At 43.0% G+C, this 20,479-nt stretch overlaps 1 protein-coding gene across 1 annotated transcript in view; it reads left to right on the forward strand.

Moving 5' to 3' along the window:
- Positions 1-11,719, forward strand: part of robo2 (roundabout, axon guidance receptor, homolog 2) — a gene marked incomplete at both ends in the record, with an annotated part of 78,294 nt that extends 66,575 nt beyond the window's left edge. The window contains 5 exon segments of the mRNA XM_084310625.1: positions 1-74; positions 2,894-3,052; positions 3,515-3,802; positions 9,316-9,514; positions 11,620-11,719. The exon segment at positions 1-74 is cut by the window's left edge and continues 112 nt beyond it. Coding sequence (XP_084166751.1) covers positions 1-74; positions 2,894-3,052; positions 3,515-3,802; positions 9,316-9,514; positions 11,620-11,719 — 820 coding nt within the window.
- Positions 11,720-20,479: the final 8,760 nt, after the last annotated feature.

Below are 20,479 nucleotides of genomic sequence, written 5' to 3' on the forward strand. Positions count from 1 at the left end.
CTTTGCCCAGGCCCTGGTGGCCGCGGCAGACAAGGCAGGCTACCGGCTGGAGGGCACCAGCCTCAGCAAGAGAGGTCGGTGTTTCACACTCGCGGGAGCCTATAATCGCCCAGTCCTCTCGGGTCTCTGATCCGGACGACGGAGGTCCCTCCTCCTCCTCCGCTCTGGTCCCTCCTCCTCCTCTGTCGTCCTCTGGCTGGCGTTTCCTCCCCCGTTTCGCCGCTGCCTCTGCCTGTCGATGCTGTGCGCGGGTGGTGGTGCATGGCATCTGTTTTCACGTGGCTGTGCCCACCAGAGGTTGTCTCTGTGTCTCTCTCTCCTTCACCCGGCTCTCCCGGAACTCTGCCCTGGCTTTGCACTGTTTGGGTTTTGAGGGAATAATCCTAAACTGGTGATCTTCTTTTTTTATTACAGGCTTTCTAACGAGTGTGTCTCTCTCTCTTCTAACTGTGATTTCTAATAAGGTGTTTTTGGGGGCGTTTGGTTCAGTAACCCTGTACAAAAGGGTTAACCCTTTCACTGCAACACGACATAAGGTTAACGCTTTCACTACCACACTACAGAAGGTTCACCCTTTCACTACCACACTACAGAAGGTTAACGCTTTCACTACCACACTACAGAAGGTTAACCTTTCACTACCACACTACAGACGGTTAACCTTTCACTACCACACTACAGAATGTTAACCCTTTCACTACCACACTACAGACGGTTAACCCTTTCACTACCACACTACAGAAGGTTAACCCTTCACTACCACACTACAGACGGTTAACCCTTTCACTACCACACTACAGAAGGTTAACCCGTTCACTACCACACTACAGAAGGTTAACCCTTTCACTACCACACCATAGACGGTTAACCCTTTCACTACCACACTACATACGGTTAACCTTTCACTACCACACTACAGACGGTTAACCCTTTCACTACCACACCACAGAAGGTTAACCCTTTCACTACCACACTATAGAAGGTTAGACATTTCACTACCAGACTACAGAAGGTTAACCCTTTCACTACCACACTACAGAATATTAACCCTTTCACTACCACACTACAGAAGGTTAACCCTTTCACTACCACACTATAGAAGGTTAGGCATTTCACTACCACACTACAGAAGGTTAACCCTTTCACTACCACACTACAGAAGGTTAGACATTTCACTACCACACTACAGAAGGTTAACCCTTTCACTACCACACTACAGAAGGTTAGACATTTCACTACCACACTACAGAAGGTTAACCCTTTCACTACCACACTACAGAAGGTTAACCCTTTCACTACCACACCATATACGGTTAACCCTTTCACTACCACACTACAGAAAGTGAACACTGTCACTACCACACTACAGAAGGTTAACCCTTTCACTACCACACTACAGAAGGTTAACCCTTTCACTACCACACTACATACTGTAAGGTTAACCCTTTCACTACCACACTACAGAAGGTTAACCCGTTCACTACCACACTACAAAAGGTTAACTACCACACTACAGAAGGTTAACCCTTTCACTACCACACCACAGATGGTTAACCCTTTCACTACCACACTACAGAAGGTTAACCCTTTCACTACCACACTACATACGGTTAACCATTTCACTACCACACTACAGAAGGTTAACCCTTTCACTACCACACCACAGAAGGTTAACCCGTTCACTACCACACTACAGACGGTTAACCTTTCACTACCACACTACAGAAGGTTAACCCTTTCACTACCACACTACAGAAGGTTAACCCGTTCACTACCACACTACAGAAGGTTAACCCTTTCACTACCACACCATAGACGGTTAACCCTTTCACTACCACACTACATACGGTTAACCTTTCACTACCACACTACAGACGGTTAACCCTTTCACTACCACACCACAGAAGGTTAACCCTTTCACTACCACACTATAGAAGGTTAGACATTTCACTACCAGACTACAGAAGGTTAACCCTTTCACTACCACACTACAGAATATTAACCCTTTCACTACCACACTACAGAAGGTTAACCCTTTCACTACCACACTATAGAAGGTTAGGCATTTCACTACCACACTACAGAAGGTTAACCCTTTCACTACCACACTACAGAAGGTTAGACATTTCACTACCACACTACAGAAGGTTAACCCTTTCACTACCACACTACAGAAGGTTAGACATTTCACTACCACACTACAGAAGGTTAACCCTTTCACTACCACACTACAGAAGGTTAACCCTTTCACTACCACACCATATACGGTTAACCCTTTCACTACCACACTACAGAAAGTGAACACTGTCACTACCACACTACAGAAGGTTAACCCTTTCACTACCACACTACAGAAGGTTAACCCTTTCACTACCACACTACATACTGTAAGGTTAACCCTTTCACTACCACACTACAGAAGGTTAACCCGTTCACTACCACACTACAAAAGGTTAACTACCACACTACAGAAGGTTAACCCTTTCACTACCACACCACAGATGGTTAACCCTTTCACTACCACACTACAGAAGGTTAACCCTTTCACTACCACACTACATACGGTTAACCATTTCACTACCACACTACAGAAGGTTAACCCTTTCACTACCACACCACAGAAGGTTAACCCGTTCACTACCACACTACAGACGGTTAACCTTTCACTACCACACTACAGAAGGTTAACCCTTTCACTACCACACTACAGAAGGTTAACCCTTTCACTACCACACTACAGAAGGTTAGACCTTTCACTACCACACCACAGAAGACGGTTAACCCTTTCCCCAGCGTGGTAGTGAAAGGGTTAACTGCACTCCTCTAACGGTTCAACTCTTCCTTCCTCTTCGCGTCTTACCTTAACGGCCTGAATCTCTGTCCCTCCCGGCAGGTAAAGGTCTGTCCCACAGGCCGCGGCCCAGCAGTCCCTTCTCGACAGATGGCAGCACAGTGGGGACACACAGCCTGGGACACCAGCGGGCCCCCAGGCCCACCCGTAAGCCCCGAGGGCCGGGCACAACACCCCACCGGAGGGATCCCAGTGCAGACGGTGAGTCAGTCGCTTGTGTTTATAATACAAATGAGGTAGTCTGATATGGAGATTGCCCTTTGCACATTTTGTCCACTAATATTAATGGTCTTATTTCGCTCAGTATGTTATTACTGCGCCACACTATCGTTGCTGTCACGTTTCTTAAGTCATCACTGGAGACGTCTGCTGCTCTACTGTGCTAATCATTTAATCAGAAAAATAGCATTTTCCATGTATGGTTCCTTGTTTTTTTTTTTTAAGTAATAGAGAAAACGTGAATTTCGTTATTCCAGTAACAAAAAAAGGATAAACCAAATATTATTTCCCCACAAATTACAGTTTCAAATGACTAATAGAGATGTCCAACGACGAGCATCTCCCATGTCTTCCACATCGTAAGGCATACTGTACACTCAAACACAATATTATCCTCATTATAATCAGTCAACTAACTCTTCTGTGGCTCTCCCCTACCTCCAGAGCTACCTCCTCCCCCTGAGCCCCCACCCTGCCAGGGGGCCGGGCAGACCCGTATCCAAGCGGCCCGCAGTGTAGGCAGCATGGGGCCCCCCTCAGAGAGGAACGCCTCGTCCCTGGAGCGCCTGCAGCAGCCCGTGTCAGGGCCCCCCCTGTCTGGAGGCCTGGAGGAGATGAAGAGCACCATGGACAGACAGGCACGCACCTCCCTGGAACACCACCATCGCCAGGCCCAGGACCGGCTGGGCTCCATAGACCGGGGAGAGGAGGCGCGCAGGGGACACAAAACAGGTAGAGGAAGGATCATCACTTAACTCTGTACATACACGCGATTAGCACTATTACTCAGTCGGCACGGTGGCACAGTGGTTAGCACTGCTGCCTCACAGCAAGAAGGTCCTGGGTTTGAACCCCAGCAGGGCGCCTTTCTGTGTGGAGTTTGCATGTTCTCCCTGTGTTTGCGTGGGTTTCCTCCAGGTACTCTGGTTTCCTCCCACACCATGAAGACATGCATGTTAGGCAGGGACTACAGATGATAACTAGCTCATTAGCTAATGTAACATTTACATTTGATGTGGAAACTGAAGATGTTGATTAATGTGCACTGTCCCTGCGTAAAAAATAAATAAACTCAGTAGTACTAATTTATATATACAAGATACAAGATACAAGATACAAGAGTTTTATTTGTCACGGCATACAGGTATACAGTGACATGCGTGGGGTCTCGCCCGCAACGATGTGCATAATACAAGTAATAATAATAATAATAATAGAGTCCAACCAATAGAGCGACATAGTGCAATAAACAAGTAAACATAGTAGGCATATCGGTATCTGTACATGAGTTATTTACAGAGCATGGTAGGACATGCTAGGTCCTGTGGTAGTGCAGTACACTGTTAGCTACGGATGAGGCACTGGGTCTTTATGTACACTGCTATACAATGCTATCTTATACCCAGCTTAATCACCTGTACATTGTATGTTACTATTGCACTTTACTGTTACATTTGCACTCTGGTTGGATGCCAAACTTTAGTTGTTTTGTTGTTTTGAGGATAATAACATATATGTCTGTAGTCTTCAGTGGAAAGAGGACTACATGTCTGTGCTGTATGGAATTATTAAGTAGTTGTCAGTGGAAAGAGGACTAGATGTCTGTGCTGTAATAATGACAATACATTATTTAGAATCTAATGTAATATAATCTAATTCTTCTATTTATCTTTGAAAAGGTCACGTTTTATTTAGATAATCTACACCTTATCAGTGGTGTGTCGGTTGACTGTGGCTAGTATCTAGACTTTCATCTTATCAGTAGACTGTCAACAGGGTAGTTTCAACAGTTTATTCTAAACTTAGACAGCGGGGACAGTTAAGGTTAGGTTTAATGTAAAAACAATTACATATTGTGGCGACCTGATTGGTCATCAAGGTTCTAAACCGACCCATAGACACTAGAGTGTCTAGTTTCAGAGTTTCCTGCAGGGTATTCCATGAGGTATGGGGCAGAGGAGCCAAAAAAGTTTAGTACAATCTACTGTTACTATAAGTTACTGACACACTATCGATAAGATGTAGAGAGTCAACAATAGATCAAACTTAAGTGCTACCAACTGTTTAGTACTTTTTTGTAGAAAACCATTTAAAATGTAGTAAAGTAAGACTATTGCAAGTAATAGAAGCCAAACACAGGCTGCAGGCTGTGCACCTCTCTGACATGTCGTTTATGTCTGTGTAAAGACGTCAAGCCGTAGAAAAGTGGGGTCTAATTTATACCAACTCTGCACCACCTCTCACCTCACCTAGTAGTAAAGCCTGTCCAGAACCCATTTTTTAGTTTTTGTTTTATGTGAAGGCAAAGCCCAGTACCTTGCGAACACAGACCTCTTCGCAGAGCTCCATTTGCCTTTAAATGGAGCCGTTCATTTGATTTAATGACAACTCTAGCAAAGACAAGGAGGCTTCCAAACATGTACCAACAATACTGAACTCAAAATGGACGTGTCGTCCAGATAGAAAATGAACGATTTGAAACGGCAAAAAACAAGCAAAAAAAATAATCGTTTCTTTCCATTTCTGCCAATAAACCACCTACACAAATGACTTTTTAGTAACATAATACCCTACTGCCAGTAACATTTTTGATTGACTTGGAATGTATTTTATTTTTTATTTTTATCACTCTTTTGGTTCTACCACAAACACCTTGTTAAAGAGACTCCTGCGGGATAATCTGACCCCCCAAAAACCTTCCCAATTCCAAATGTTATCCCGATAAAGCTCAAACGTGTGCCTTTATTTTGTCTAGAAGGTAAATCAACTAAATCGAAATGTTTCTTTTTGCATGATCGTGTGACGTAAATGTACTCTCCAGCTTTCTATCGTTTCAATCAAATGTTTATTTGCTAATGAGAGTGCATTCATAATATAGTCTTCCAATATAATTTTTTTTTAAGGAAATCAATTTCCTGAATTGATCACTTTGAAAATCTGTTGACTCCCAACCCTGTCCGTTGTCCCTGGGTCGTAATCAAATCAGTTTTTAGTTTCATTCATGGTTTCAGTTTCAGACCCTGATACGATACTATATCATTCAGGTGCACTAGACACATGCATACCGGCAAATGATCATAAGGTTATTGCACCCGCGAGATCAGGTTGATTATAATTAAATCAGGCTGATTATAGTCCTAATTACATCTATGAGAGTATACCAGAGAGGCCTTTGAACGGATTGAGCGTGAGAAATTCAATATGAGTTTCAGAAATGTAGAGAATTAGTTCTGATGTGGATAATGAATGAAGATTAATTAAAGATAATTGTTCATCAATCTTTGTTTTTCTTTTTCTGTTTTCTTTTGTCAATATACTGTATGTTTGTAATATTTAAAAAGAAATTATAATAATTTAGGACCTGCTCAGAGGTCATCAATCGGCACACATGCGCTGCATGCATGCGATTCGTCTCTGCGATTATTGTGGAGAGGATAATAACATATATGTCTGTTAAGTAGTCTTCAGTGGAAAGAGGACTAGATGTCTGTGCTGTATGAGATTATTAAGTACAGTTGTCAGTGGAAAGAGGACTAGATGTCTGGCTGTATGAGATTATTAAGTACAGTTGACAGTGGGAAGAGGACTAGATGTCTGTGCTGTATGAGATTATTAAGTACAGTTGTCAGTGGAAAGAGGACTAGATGTCTGTGCTGTATGAGATTATTAAGTACAGTTGTCAGTGGAAAGAGGACTAGATGTCTGTGCTGTAATAATAATAATAATTCATTTCATTTATAGAGCGCTTCTCAGTAACCCGAAGTCGCTGACAGTAGGCAGAAAGAAAAGAAAAACAAAGAAACAAAAGAAACATAGAACCACAGGGAAAACAGGGAACAATATGAAATACACAGGAACATAGAGCCACAATAACAAACAGTAACAACAGGATGGAGGAGGGTGGTTATGGGTAGGGAAGGTTAAATGCTAGGGAGAACAGGTGGGTTTTGAGACGGGATTTGAAGGTGGAGAGTGAGGGAGAATCTCTGATGGTCTGAGGGAGGGTGTTCCAGTGTCGGATTGCAGCACGTGAGAAGGCCCGATCACCAAAACGTTTGAGTTTGTATGACGGGACAGTGATGGGAAGCAGTGGAAGAGGACCGGAGGGAACGGGTGGGGCGGTAAGGGAGAAGGAGGTCAGTCAGGTAGGGGGGGGGGGGGGGGGGGGGGGGCAGGCTATGGAGGGCTTTGAAGGTGAGGAGTAGTATTTAGAAGTTTATGCGTTCCTTGATGGGGAGCCAGTGGAGAGAGTTGAGTACAGGAGTGATGTGGTCACGGGACCGGGTGTTTGTGAGGAGGCGGGCAGCTGAATTTTGGACCATCTGAATTTTGGACCATCTGTATGAGATTATTACGTACAGTCGTCAGTGGAAAGAGGACTATGTCTGTGTTGTATGGGATTATTAAATACAGTCATCAGTTGAAAGAGGACTAGATGTCTGGCTGTATGGTATTATTAAATACAGTCATCATTGGAAAGAGGACTAGATGTCTGTGTTGTATGGGATTATTAAATACAGTCATCAGTGGAAAGAGGACTAGATGTCTGGCTGTATGTAGCTCGGCATCCATAGTGTTAAAGAGATATTCACATTACATTACAACAAGAGGTCCAAAGTAGAAAGTTTCCCTGGCAGAGGTCCACCTCACCAGTCCCCTGTGTCCAGGTCTGTCTCATCATGCCGAGTTGAGACCTGGCTCCCATGAACAGATTGCACTGTCTGCCACTTGCGGTGGCTTCCAGAAATCCCCCCTCTCAGCGCCCTGTCAACCTGCTCCCTCTCTCCCCCGCGACTCGGGCCAATATCGGCCTGTTCCACTGCAGCCGACGCAGGAGGCCCCTTCCACTGAGATTCAATCTTAATCGCCATAGCTTTCCTCTTCCCAAACAAACAGCAAGTCATGCGTCCCATCTGTGTGTGTGTGTGTGTGTGTCTGTGTGTGCGTGCGCATGTGTGCATTTATGCCAGGACTCTCACAGTCAGTGAGTCAGTTGTACAATCAGTCAGACAGACACACAGAGGGACCCTCTGAGAGACAGGCAAGTGCCATAATCAGCGTAAAAATCTAAATAAAACTCCCGGGTGAATTCCCATACGGCTCCCCGAGCTTAGCCGACTGATGCACAGCAGACTCCGGCGAGGTGACGACAGGCTCTATTACAGTCATTAGTTGAGCGGTGGGGAGCGACGTGATGAGATTTCATGCAATGAAGGAGACCGCTGTGGGTCAGCGTTATGCCGGCGTGTGCGGCAGGAGGCACCGCAGACATGCCACCGGCCACCGGCTCCTCTCCTATTGTCTTCATCCTCCCTCCTCAAAGGGCTGCTTGCTGTAGGGCCCCATGTGTGAGGCGAGTGTTGATCTGTCTCTGTGGCGTGCCCTGGCACTGCCCGCTGGCACCAACAGCCTGCAGATGTCAGGAGGGAGCGGGTGTTTGCAAGTTCTGGCTCTTTTGTCTTCCTGTAGCCTGCCTACTAGCACACTCTATTCCAGACAAGCGCGTCTAACACGGTGTGCGGTAGTTAGCCACGTGTTTTTTACAGTATCTGTCGCCGCTATGGTCAAATAAAACGATGGAAACAGTTTCTCTCACTGACTAGACTTTCAAATGTGCTCTTTATTCTTTGCGCGGATTCTCTGCTTTTGTTTCTTTTTTCTATTTCTTTTTAGGCTTTCTGTATATTTCACCCATCCCAATTTAGTCGTTATGCCAATTCCCTTCCTGGTCGTTGGGCGCATTGCCCCACTGTCGGCCCGGGGAGGGTGTAGAACTACCACATGCCTCCTCCGATACATGTGGAGTCGCCAGCCGCTTATTATCACCTGACAGCGAGGAGTTTCACTGGGGGAACGTAACGCGTGCGGAGGTTAACGCTATTTCCCCCAGATCCCCTCCCTGCTGAACATGGCGCCCCGACCGACCAGTAGGAGTCGCAGTTTACAACGACCAGGACACATACCCCACCGGCTTCCCACCCGCTAGCCAATTGTGTTAGTAGGGACGACTGACCAAGCCGGAGGTACTGCTGACAGCTGGATTCGATCCCAGAGTCTCTGCGGTGGTAGGCGAGTGCTTAGTCCACTGCGCTACCCAGCCGCACCCTAAGTGTCTCTGCTTTTGCTGTGGATGTCACATGTAACATTTGACAATGCAATAGACTATTCAGCCTAAAAATACACAGTATTACTGTGACGGTGAGAAAATGAGCATAGAAGTAATAGAGTTTGTGTGTGTTTTTCAGAGGAGGGATGCCTGCCCTACAGTAAGCCATCATTCCCCTCCCCCGGGGCCCACAGCTCCTCCGGTACAGGCTCCTCCAAGGGCTCCACGGGGCCACGCAAGACTGAGGGGCCCCGACAGCCACAACAGTGGACCGCTTCAGAGCACGCTGAGTTTCTGGGGACCAATGGACAGGGACAGTACTCTGGAGAGTTATGTACGTAAATCCAGTGTTTTGCTGTACTGTAGTATACGGTTTGCAGTCATTTTGTGGTACTGTGGTATACGGTTTGCGCAGTCATTTTGTGGTACTGTGGTGTACAGTTTGCAGTCATTTTGTGGTACTGTGGTATACGGTTTGCAGTCATTTTGTGGTACTGTGGTATACGGTTCGCAGTAATTTTGTGGTACTGTGGTATACGGTTCGCAGTCATTTTGTGGTACTGTGGTATATGGTTTGCAGTCATTTTGTGGTACTGTGGTATACGGTTCGCAGTCATTTTGTGGTACTGTGGTATACGGTTAGCAGTCATTTTGTGGTACTGTGGTATACGGTTTGCAGTCATTTTGTGGTACTGTGGTATACGGTTAGCAGTCATTTTGTGGTACTGTGGTATACGGTTTGCAGTCATTTTGTGGTACTGTGGTATACGGTTAGCAGTCATTTTGTGGTACTGTGGTATATACGGTTAGCAGTCAGTCCACAGAACGGAGCATCTCATCAGCCCAGGCAGGACACGGAGGTCTCCGACATCATTACAGCTGTTATCAGCCTATACCATACAAACCCATTCCTAATGTACACCAATCACCAGTCCACTCTCGTATAACAGGGCGGCCTTATTAAAACTGACCTCCTGTAACAAAGACCTCGCTCCCGCTCCCCCCGTGCCTCTCCACTCGGGCCCCCGCGCTGCTTAAAGCTTCAACTCCGCCGCCTAGAATGATAAAACCAGGATGAGTCCATGTCATCAGGAGACCGTTTAGATTAGAATTTGGCTTCCGCTTTACCACAGGGAGACAAATTGTACTTTTAATGGGAGTGGCCTCGTCTCCCAGTGCTGGATGCTGGGTCGGCTGCGTCCCTCGTCTTCATCATGTTATTTTAATTCACCACCTCAGCCTTGCTCTGCTTCTATCCACAGAGGCTCAGAATTGATAACACCGTATAACCGTGTTATTGCTCCGGTCCTGCTCTTTACACCCCGGAGGGAGCTATTGCATTGTTCTCCCCGCATTAACCGTGGTAGCATTGCTCGCTTGGCTAAGCGGGGAGCGGCTTAAAGAGCAAAACCATTAACGGCAAACGTAACTGTGTTACCATTTCAAGTACAATAAATGGTTCAATCGTACAACGAGAGCACTTCCTGATGAAATATACTAGGGATATAATTGGACCCTTGCACTGAAGAATCATAGAACTCCATTTTGGAATTTCTTGGACCCATGTATTTGCAGTTGTAAAGTCAATCCAAATGATTTTTTGTTTGAATGTGATGTATCATAACAAGAAAGCACTCAACCTCTACTGTCTTCAACTATGAATGAACACAACACTCTAACTTACCATCTTTAGATAATAAAGTACTCAACCTCTACTGTCTTCAACTATGAATGAACACAACACTCTAACTTACCATCTTTAGATAATAAAGTACTCAACCTCTACTGTCTTCAACTATGAATGAACACAACACTCTAACTCACCATCTTTAGATAATAAAGTACTCAACCTCTATTATCTATAACTATGAGTGAACACAACGATCTAACTTACCATCTTTAGATAATAAAGTACTCAACCTCTACTGTCTATAACTATGAGTGAACACAACAATCTAACTTACCATCTTTATATAATAAAGTACTCAACCTCTACTGTCTATAACTATGAGTGAACACAACAATCTAACTTACCATCTTTAGATAATAAAGTACTCAACCTCTACTGTCTATAACTATGAGTGAACACAACAATCTAACTTACCATCTTTAGAAAATAAAGTACTCAACCTCTACTGTCTTCAACTATGAATGAACACAACAATCTAACTTACCATCTTTAGAAAATAAAGTACTCAACCTCTACTGTCTTCAACTATGAATGAACACAACAATCTAACTTACCATCTTTAGAAAATAAAGTACTCAACCTCTACTGTCTTCAACTATGAATGAACACAATGCTCCAACTTTCCATCTTCACTGTAGATAACAAAGTTTGAAAAAATTGAAGTTATATGGTTCCTCGTCTTTCAGTCGTGTGTAGATTATGTTCATGCTTTGCTTGACTGACACGTATGTTTCCCTCTCCCTCCCTCTGCAGAGTGACCTGCCTGGTGACGAGAACTGGACCACGCCGGGTCGGTCTTCAGAAGAATAATGCCTCGCAGCAGTTTGGTGCAATGAACTTTGACCTGTCCTGACCTGTGTTCTCGTCGGAGGGGAGGAGCGGACGGTGCCGGTGAAAACGCAGTGCCACAGAGCTGTAAATGTGATGTACAGACACAGACATAACTGTGCATCTCACTATGTTTTCGTCCTCCAGAAAATATTTTCCACCTCCTACCTTACTGTAATCTTATTTTTTTGTTAAAAAAAAACGTAACTAAAATGAAAATAAAAACGACGAAAACATCTATATGAAAAACAACTAATTTTCAACTAAAGTAACTGCCCTTTGGGGGGGAAAAGGGACTTTTTTGTTTTTGTTCCCTGTAAATATATTCTTTACTGTACCTTGTTGTTGCATTGCTATGCAAGCCTAATTCAGCTTGAGCTTTTTTATTTTTTTATTTTATTTTTTATTTCCACATGCAGGTACTGTTGGTACTATCTGGTTATTTGTATTATATGTGAATTTGAGTGGCTGTTGTGCCATAAAATAATTGTTTTATAATCCATCATTTGTTAATAGTTATCATCCATTAATTATTATTATTATTATCATTATTATTATTATTAATTATTGTTTTTGCACTGCAATTGTTGGTGATAAGCACAAAAGACATAGCTCCTGCTGACATGAAGAACCGTAAGACTATGTGAAGAGGAGTTTCTGTACTGTAAAGTAAAGAGAAGAAAATATATACTAATGTACAGAGAGATATTAAAGGGCAGGGCTCGGCTTATGGACGGCAACAGAAATGGACGTCCATTCCCCTAGAGGAGAGTAATGGACCCACCTCAAACCCCGCCCTCTTTGGCTGATCCTCCGATCACAACTGCGACGCAACAGTTTGCGATTGGTGGATCAAGAAAAGAGCGCTGGGTTTGAGGTGGGTCCAACTGGGTGGCAGAGATGGGATTCCTGAGGGTCTTTCAAAGGAAAAATGGCAGATATTAGGCTGGAAAGAGATACAGAGGGTACTGTACTGGCTACTAGTGGAGCATTTAATACCTGATTTCTGTCTTTTTAAAAGAGTTTGATATCAGATACACACAGACCTGACAGTTTCGGGGGCATCGAGAGTCGTTATTTTCACGCAAAAAAGGGTCTGCAAGCGTTTCAAGTTTTGTTTTAATGTTGATAATGTTCTACAGCCTAAATGTTGCCACTTAGATTTAGACATCGTAACGGCAGCCGTCTTAACAGTGCCATGAGGACGAAGATGGAGATAGATCCATCCACAGCAGCTCAGTCATACACCAGTAGCACTTATGATCAGTATATTTACAACGTGGTGACTCTTCAGCTTGGCCTTATAGCCCACACCACAGACCAAGTGTGTGTGTCTGTGGTGGTCATTACAGGCCACAGGAAACACAAACTGTTAGATCTGACAGGAGGAGAGATGCAACGATCCCCATCGATGTGTTACCTAAATGAACAGTGGAGGTACATTATTGGTTTACATTGGTCACATTATTATTATTTAATTTTTTTTTTTGAGTTTTGCGTGTTTTCATTTCAACCACTTTCCAAAATCATTTGCTTATTTTTTAAGAGCACTTACTGTTATGTCCATAATCCGTTCGTTATATAGCCATGGTACAAACAAATGGCCCGCCTGGTCCATACGCTCTGACGTCTCCCGGCTGACAGCAGTCACTACGACCATTAGCTTAGATGCGCGCGACAACTTTAGGGCCGACCGTTACAGCGACGTCTAGGAGGGGAAGCGCTGAGTAGAAGAAGGCACGGTGATTGGAAGAGGAGCCTGGTGCAGAACCAAGCAGGTCCCCACTGCCTTTGTCTCTATAGCCACATAGAGCAGATCACACACACACACACACACACACACACACACACACACACACACACACACACACACACACACACACACACACACACACACACACACACACACACACACACACACACACACACACACACACACACACACACACACACACACACACACACACACACACACACTTTCTGCCACACAAGACTCTCAATTTGTATCTTTTCAAACAATGTTCTTATGAGTTGTTTGTTTTTTTAGTTCGTTTTTTTATGAAAAGCTTTTCTTTGAATGCCTTTTATGGACTCCAAAACGCTGCTTATAACAAATGTTTTTTCGATATTAACGTTCAGGATTTTTCTGGTTCAATGACTGTTTTTTTTTTGTTTTTGTTTGTTTGTTGTTTTGTTTTGTTTGTTGGTGTGTGTCTTCTTTTTGTACCGCTAATGTTGATATAAAGGAGAGGTGTAAAAGGCCGTTCAGATGCTGTCGTACTGTTGTCTTTATACTCCATCTTCATCATCGTCATCATCGTCATTTCATATCATCCACCCCCGGTCAGCCAAATGGTTCTGGAACAATGAGGTGCAAAGAGTATCTCAGGTTATTTTGCATTCTGGTGGTGTTCATGTATGTGTGTATATATGTGTATATATCCATATGCATCTCCACATGGATTAACGTCATTCCAGTGTCATTGGTGAGATTCCCCCTCTCCATGCTGTTGTTACCCCCCCCCCCCCCCCCCCCCTTCGATTCATTTTTTATTTAATTTTATTTTTTTCGGCTGTGGATTTTGATTCCGAGTATAATGTGCTGGTCCATCCACCTTAAAAAGACAAGATGTCAGTTAAGAGAACATACCAAAATTAATATTGATATTTCTAATGTCTAATGCATTTTAGTGTCTCTTTAATACTCATTGTTTTCTTTTTAAAAAGAAAAAAGAAAAAAAAGAATCACAGTGTTGTTGTTTTGTATTTATTAAAAATGATAATAAAAAGTATATTGTGAAAATATGCATAAAGATTTGTGGAATATGAAATGTCTTTTTATTTATTTAAATTTTTGTTTTGTTTTGTTCCTTGTAAAGTTTGCTGTTGGGGACAGAGGAGTGGTATAGACCATAAGGACTTTGATATAGACCATAATGACTTCAATATAGACGTATAGACCATAATGACTTTTATATAGTCCATAAGGACTTCAATATAGACCATAACGACTTTGATATAAACCAAAATGACTTTAATATAGACCATAAGGACTTTGATATAGACCATAAGGACTTTGATATAGACCATAAGGACTTTGATATAGACCATAAGGACTTTGATATAGTCCATAAGGACTTCAATATAGACCATAAGGACTTTGATATAGTCCATAAGGACTTCAATATAGACCATAAGGACTTTGATATAGTCCATAAGGACTTCAATATAGACCATAAGGACTTTGATATAGTCCATAAGGACTTCAATATAGACCATAAGGACTTCAATATAGTCCATAAGGACTTCAATATAGACCATAGGCTCTCCACAGCAAGGTGACATGCCGAGTCACTAGTCCCTCTTAGCCCCCTGCATGTTCATCACGCTGCTCCTCCTCATGTCAAATACTAAAAGTTAACCTTTCTGAACACAAAGGAGCTAAAAAAATATATAAACGCTCAAGATTTGCTCGACAAGACAATAGGAAGAATAAAATCTCGATTTCTGGAAGGATTAAAAAGTACTTGGCTTTCCCTCTCTTCCATTCCTTTTCTCTCTCTCTCTCTCGATATTGTTGGTTCTTTGTAGCCTATCAGTGTGTTGCCTTTTTGCTATAAAAGAGGATTTAAAAACTACAAAAAGGGAACGTTGTTGGGTGAGGTCTTTCTGTACAGTACAGGGGTACGGTGACGCCCCCTCCACCCCACCCGCTCCGACGCCATTTCTACATTCTGCTGTTTTCTTTCTGTAAGCAACCTTCTGTATTCACTTGCATGTCCTTGTCCAAGAAGAAAAAAAAAGTGGATGAAGAAAGTAAACTTTGACTCAGTCTCATTCCCTGTAAGATAAATCCATGTTCTTTCCTTTCCTTGTTACCTGGATCACTATCAAATAAAATATTTTTGAAAAATGAAAACGTCTTGAACTCTGTGATTAAGGGAATCAAGCGATGTGTTAGAATTTCAGCTTTTTAACGTCAGCTTTTTATACAACAATATACTGTATAAATCGGCAGGTTTTCCTTTGAGTTTCTCCATAACCTCTAAAATATACCATTTCTAATATCTTGGTAGTTTTATAATCTCTATAGTGTCACCTCTATTAATAAAAAAAAATGAACCTTCGTACTGTCTTTTACTATCATGAATCAAATGTATTTATTTGTATAGCCCGAGATCACATGGAATAGCCCCCATGGGCTGTACAAGTCTTCTTGTACAAGTCAAGAAGAAACATCACAAAAGATCAAAAACAAAAACCACCATAAAATCCAAATATGCAACACACAGACTTTCCCCAATGAAGATAAGGAACGACTCACTAAAAACCTAGCAATATTGAAGAAGAAGAAAAAAAGCACCACAGGTGGCGTGGAGGAGAGAAACCTCAGATGGGCCGTTCAAAGGGGGGATCCCCCAACTGGATGTTGGTGATAATATAGTGTTGCAATGGAAGATACAGTAGATGGATGGAGAATAGAACAGGCGAATAATTGGTATGAATGTAGTGTATATATGTACATGTAATGAAACACATACTGTATATATATAAGGTAACAATAGTATCTAAGGTACATAATATATATATATTTTTAATAAATAGAGCTAAGACAACAACAACAAAAAAAAAGAAAGCATAGGAAAGTGAGGGAGATGTAGAGTGCATCGTCGCTGGCGGAAGAAAACCTTGTAACTCCAAAAACCCAACTTTTCAGGAGATGAAAAAAACAAACACAGATTTGAGGGCGAATAGAGTTACGATGTTTAGCCAGATGATCGGTTTAATTGCTTTCCCATTGTTTAAACCTTGTAAAACCACACACACATACAGTATGGAGGATGATCTACTGAGTTGATTTATATAAATAAAAAAAAAAAAAAAAAATCTTCTGCCAGAGACAATATATGCATACAGTACATAGTAGCTATAGAATCAAGGTATATAAGAAAATATAAAATTAAAGTAATAAATAGAACTAAGAACAAAGAGGCATAATGTCCACTCAACTGAGGGCGACGTAGGGTGGATTCATCACGCCTGTGGTAGTCAGAACCGGTTTGAGGATGAATAGCTGCTGCCGTCGACACCGTTAGCCACATCAAGGACGGCGCAGGGAAGGGGGCAGGAGAACCACTCAGAACAGGTTGAAGTAGAGCGGGCATGGTTAGACGTTGTAGGTCTGACAGAAGACTACATGAAGCGGATCCATGGCGCCAGTGGTGCTCATATCCAGTATGAGGTAGAACAGTCACTGCAATCTGTATATATCGACACACTAACACTCGAGACATCCACTCAGAGGGACAGGGACAGGGGTTCGAAAATCTCCCATGTCTGTGATGTGTATTTTTTGCCTCCTTTAGTCATAATGAAGCACCAGTTATTAATTAATAATTATTTACATAGTTACGACATGTAAATATAGACATAATTCACCATTGTATTGTTTTGAGGCTAGCAGAGGCTAGCACGGCATAGTTCTGACAGCTGTCACTTGTGCTATAATGAAATAAATGACACACGGCTTTGTGTTGTCGCAAGATAGAAATTGTGCGTTTCTCCTTTCAGACGATTTCTACAACACCTCATTATATCCATGTAAATGACGGAAACGCCTCGCACAGACGGAATCTCTCACAAACACCACACACACACACAGGTCAGATACACACTCTACACACACACATAGAAAGATACACACATACACATAGAAAGATACACACACACACAGGTCAGACACACACTCTACACACACAGACACACACACACATAGAAAGATACCCACACACATACACACAGGTCGGATACACACTCTACACACACACACAGAAATATACACACACACACACAGAAAGATAGACAAATACACACACACACATAGAAAGATACACACACAGACACACACATAGAAAGATACACACACAGGTCAGATACACACTCTACTGACAGACACATACACACACACACACATACACACACAGACACACACAGAAAGATAGACACACAGACACACACACACACACACACACAGGTCATATACACACTAATAACTAACACACACAGGCCAGAGACACATTTCATATCATGTGACACACACACAAACTCACACCCACTCACTCTTTTGACCCACGCGCCAAACCAGTTGACCAGCAATTGAGGGCAGTGGGCAATGCATGGCCAGACCAACTTGTGTATTGAAGGAAGGTATAAGACATGGCTTGTTTGGAACAGGAGGACACAGAAAACATAAGCTGTTGTGAAGAAAGGACCTTTGACTTTTAACTGCTGTGAACATTTCCTGCTGATAGATAGAGCGGTGCGAGCCCATTTAGAATTATGTAAGTGAGGAGCAGCACTTTAAAGTCAGATCTGGCCTGGATGGGAAGCCAGATCTGCACTTTGCTACTAAGTAATCTACCTTGCCTATACTACTACCTACTATGCTAATATGTCTTTACTACTATGCACTCCGTAGCAGCACCCAAGATCAACACTGTTTGATGAACCTTGTTACTCAGCTGAAAGTGAGCTGTTGTACAGAACTTACTGACCTGTTGTACAGAACTTGCTGACCTGTTGTACAGAACTTGCTGACCTGTTGTACAGAACTTGTAAATCGCTTTGGATAAGTGTCAGCTAAATGACTAAATGTAAATGAACTGTCATATATGCAGTGTGTGTGTGTGTGTGTGTGTGTGTGTGTGTCTGTGTGTGTGTGTGTAACCTCTGAAATACTTTAATCCTATACATTTGTGATTTGATCTGCAGATTCTTATAAAGTATTTCAAATGTGTGTGTGTGTCTGTGTGCATGCATGTGTGTGTGTGTGTGTGTGTGCGTGTGTGTGTGTGTGTGTGTGTGTGTGCGTGCATGTCTGTGTGTGTGTATGTCTGTGTATGTGTGTGTGTGTCTGTGTATGTGTCTATAACTGCGACTGCATGCTTGTGTGCACTGCTACTGAACAGTGTATATTCAATTCCATGGTACATTTAACACCAGTTCTGTGTACTTGAATCCAAAGTAAAATAAACAGTATACGCTATGAATTTTGTAGTGTGTGTGTGTCTCTCTGTGTGTATTGTGTGTTTTGCATGTTTGTGAATGAATTCCTGACTCAGCCTTGCTTTTCTATGTCCAATCGATCCCCACGTTCATCCGTCTACAGCGCTGTGCTTCAAGCTGAAATCCAAACCTCCACCACGCATGAGAGAGGCAGCTTGCTCTACAACACCCTCCTCACAGCACAGCGTAAAGGACAGTGACCTGGAAAAGAAACTGATCCAGAAGCAGTGCGTCACACCACCCTGCCCGGAAAGCTTGTATTCTCAAGTTGCTGAAGAAAATGCATTCGCATGTCTGTGGTTTGATTATTTGGTTGCTCTTTATTTTTTTTGATCCACTTTTTCTCCTTATTTTTATGGTATTTTTCTCCCATCCCAATTTCGTGTTTCCAATTCTCCCCTCCCCTGTCTTGAACGTTGCTCGACTATGCCCCCCACTGGTCGGTTGTAGGGAGGATTGCATTGCCTTGCATCACGTGTCCCCTCCGGTACACGAGGAGGCAGCCTGTCACATCTTTTCACCTGCCAGCGCGGACTCTCATTGGCGATGTGTAACGTGTGGGAGGCTCACACTACATTGACTCCATCATCCCATTTAAAACCCACCTCAAAACCCACCTGTTTAGGCAGGCGTATGTCTGATTTAATTTTTTGTCTGATTTTATATTTTAATGGATTGTGATTGTGAATTTAACTGTTTTTAAATTGTTGTACGGCGACCTTGAGTGCCTTGAAAGGCGCCTTATAAATAAAATGCATCACACTACCCCCGCTATTTCCTGTCTCTGCTGTCCAGGCGTCCCCCCAACCGACCCGTAGGAGTCGCTGTCCACAACGTCCAGATTACCACCCATCGACTTCCACCCGCTGGCTCTGCCAATTGAGCCAGTATGACGGTCGGCCCAAGCCGGAGGCAATGCTGACACCCGGATTCGAGACCGGAGTCTCTTGCATTGGTGATGAGCGCAATCTCCGCTGCGCCACCCAGCCGCTCTTTATATATCCAGTTACCTACTTCCTATATCCACCTGCTGGCTGCCAAAGAAACAAATTAATACATAAATAAACCAGGATAAGAGTTTGTTAAGCATACATTGATATAAGGAAGGCCGTTTTTTTTCTCTTCAGTGTCCTTGCTGCATGTAGAGAGTTGGTGTGGCAATTGAGAGACTTTTGTGGTTATTTCGCGTCAATGGCAACAAAGAGACCATGAGGTTTAGCTGCAACAGCGTTCAAACTTTGCTTCCACACAGCTGTGTGCACAGCTGGGATGCTGTTGCGGCTAAGTGCGATTATGTTAACATTAGCTGCGGAGACACTAGGTTACAGTTCTTCACGTTAGCAATAGAGAAGTTGCTTAAAGCCTCAGTTGCTTAAATTACCACATCAATGTGTGGTATATAGCCTACTGTATACAGAGTTTGATTCCAGATGGAATATAATTTGGATCTTAACCCGTTGTTAATCATAGATCTGTTGTACTCCATGAAATAGCAGACATTTAAAAACTCATATGGGTGTTCATTCTTGTATCAAGAGGACATGACTCCATTCTTATTTCTTCGCTTTTTGGTAGTGGTGTGGGGCAACCCATTTGTTTACGTTTGAATCACTGATTGCTCCTTTAACATTAGCAATGAGAGACTGATATTCTACATTGATGTTTGTGTGGTGGCTCCACAGAGACACAAAGCAGTCTCTCTCTCTCTCTCTCTCTCTCT

The sequence above is a fragment of the Notolepis coatsorum genome (genome assembly GCF_963971535.1).
Source record: "Notolepis coatsorum genome assembly, chromosome: 1".
NCBI classification, from domain to species: Eukaryota; Metazoa; Chordata; class Actinopteri; order Aulopiformes; family Paralepididae; genus Notolepis; species Notolepis coatsorum.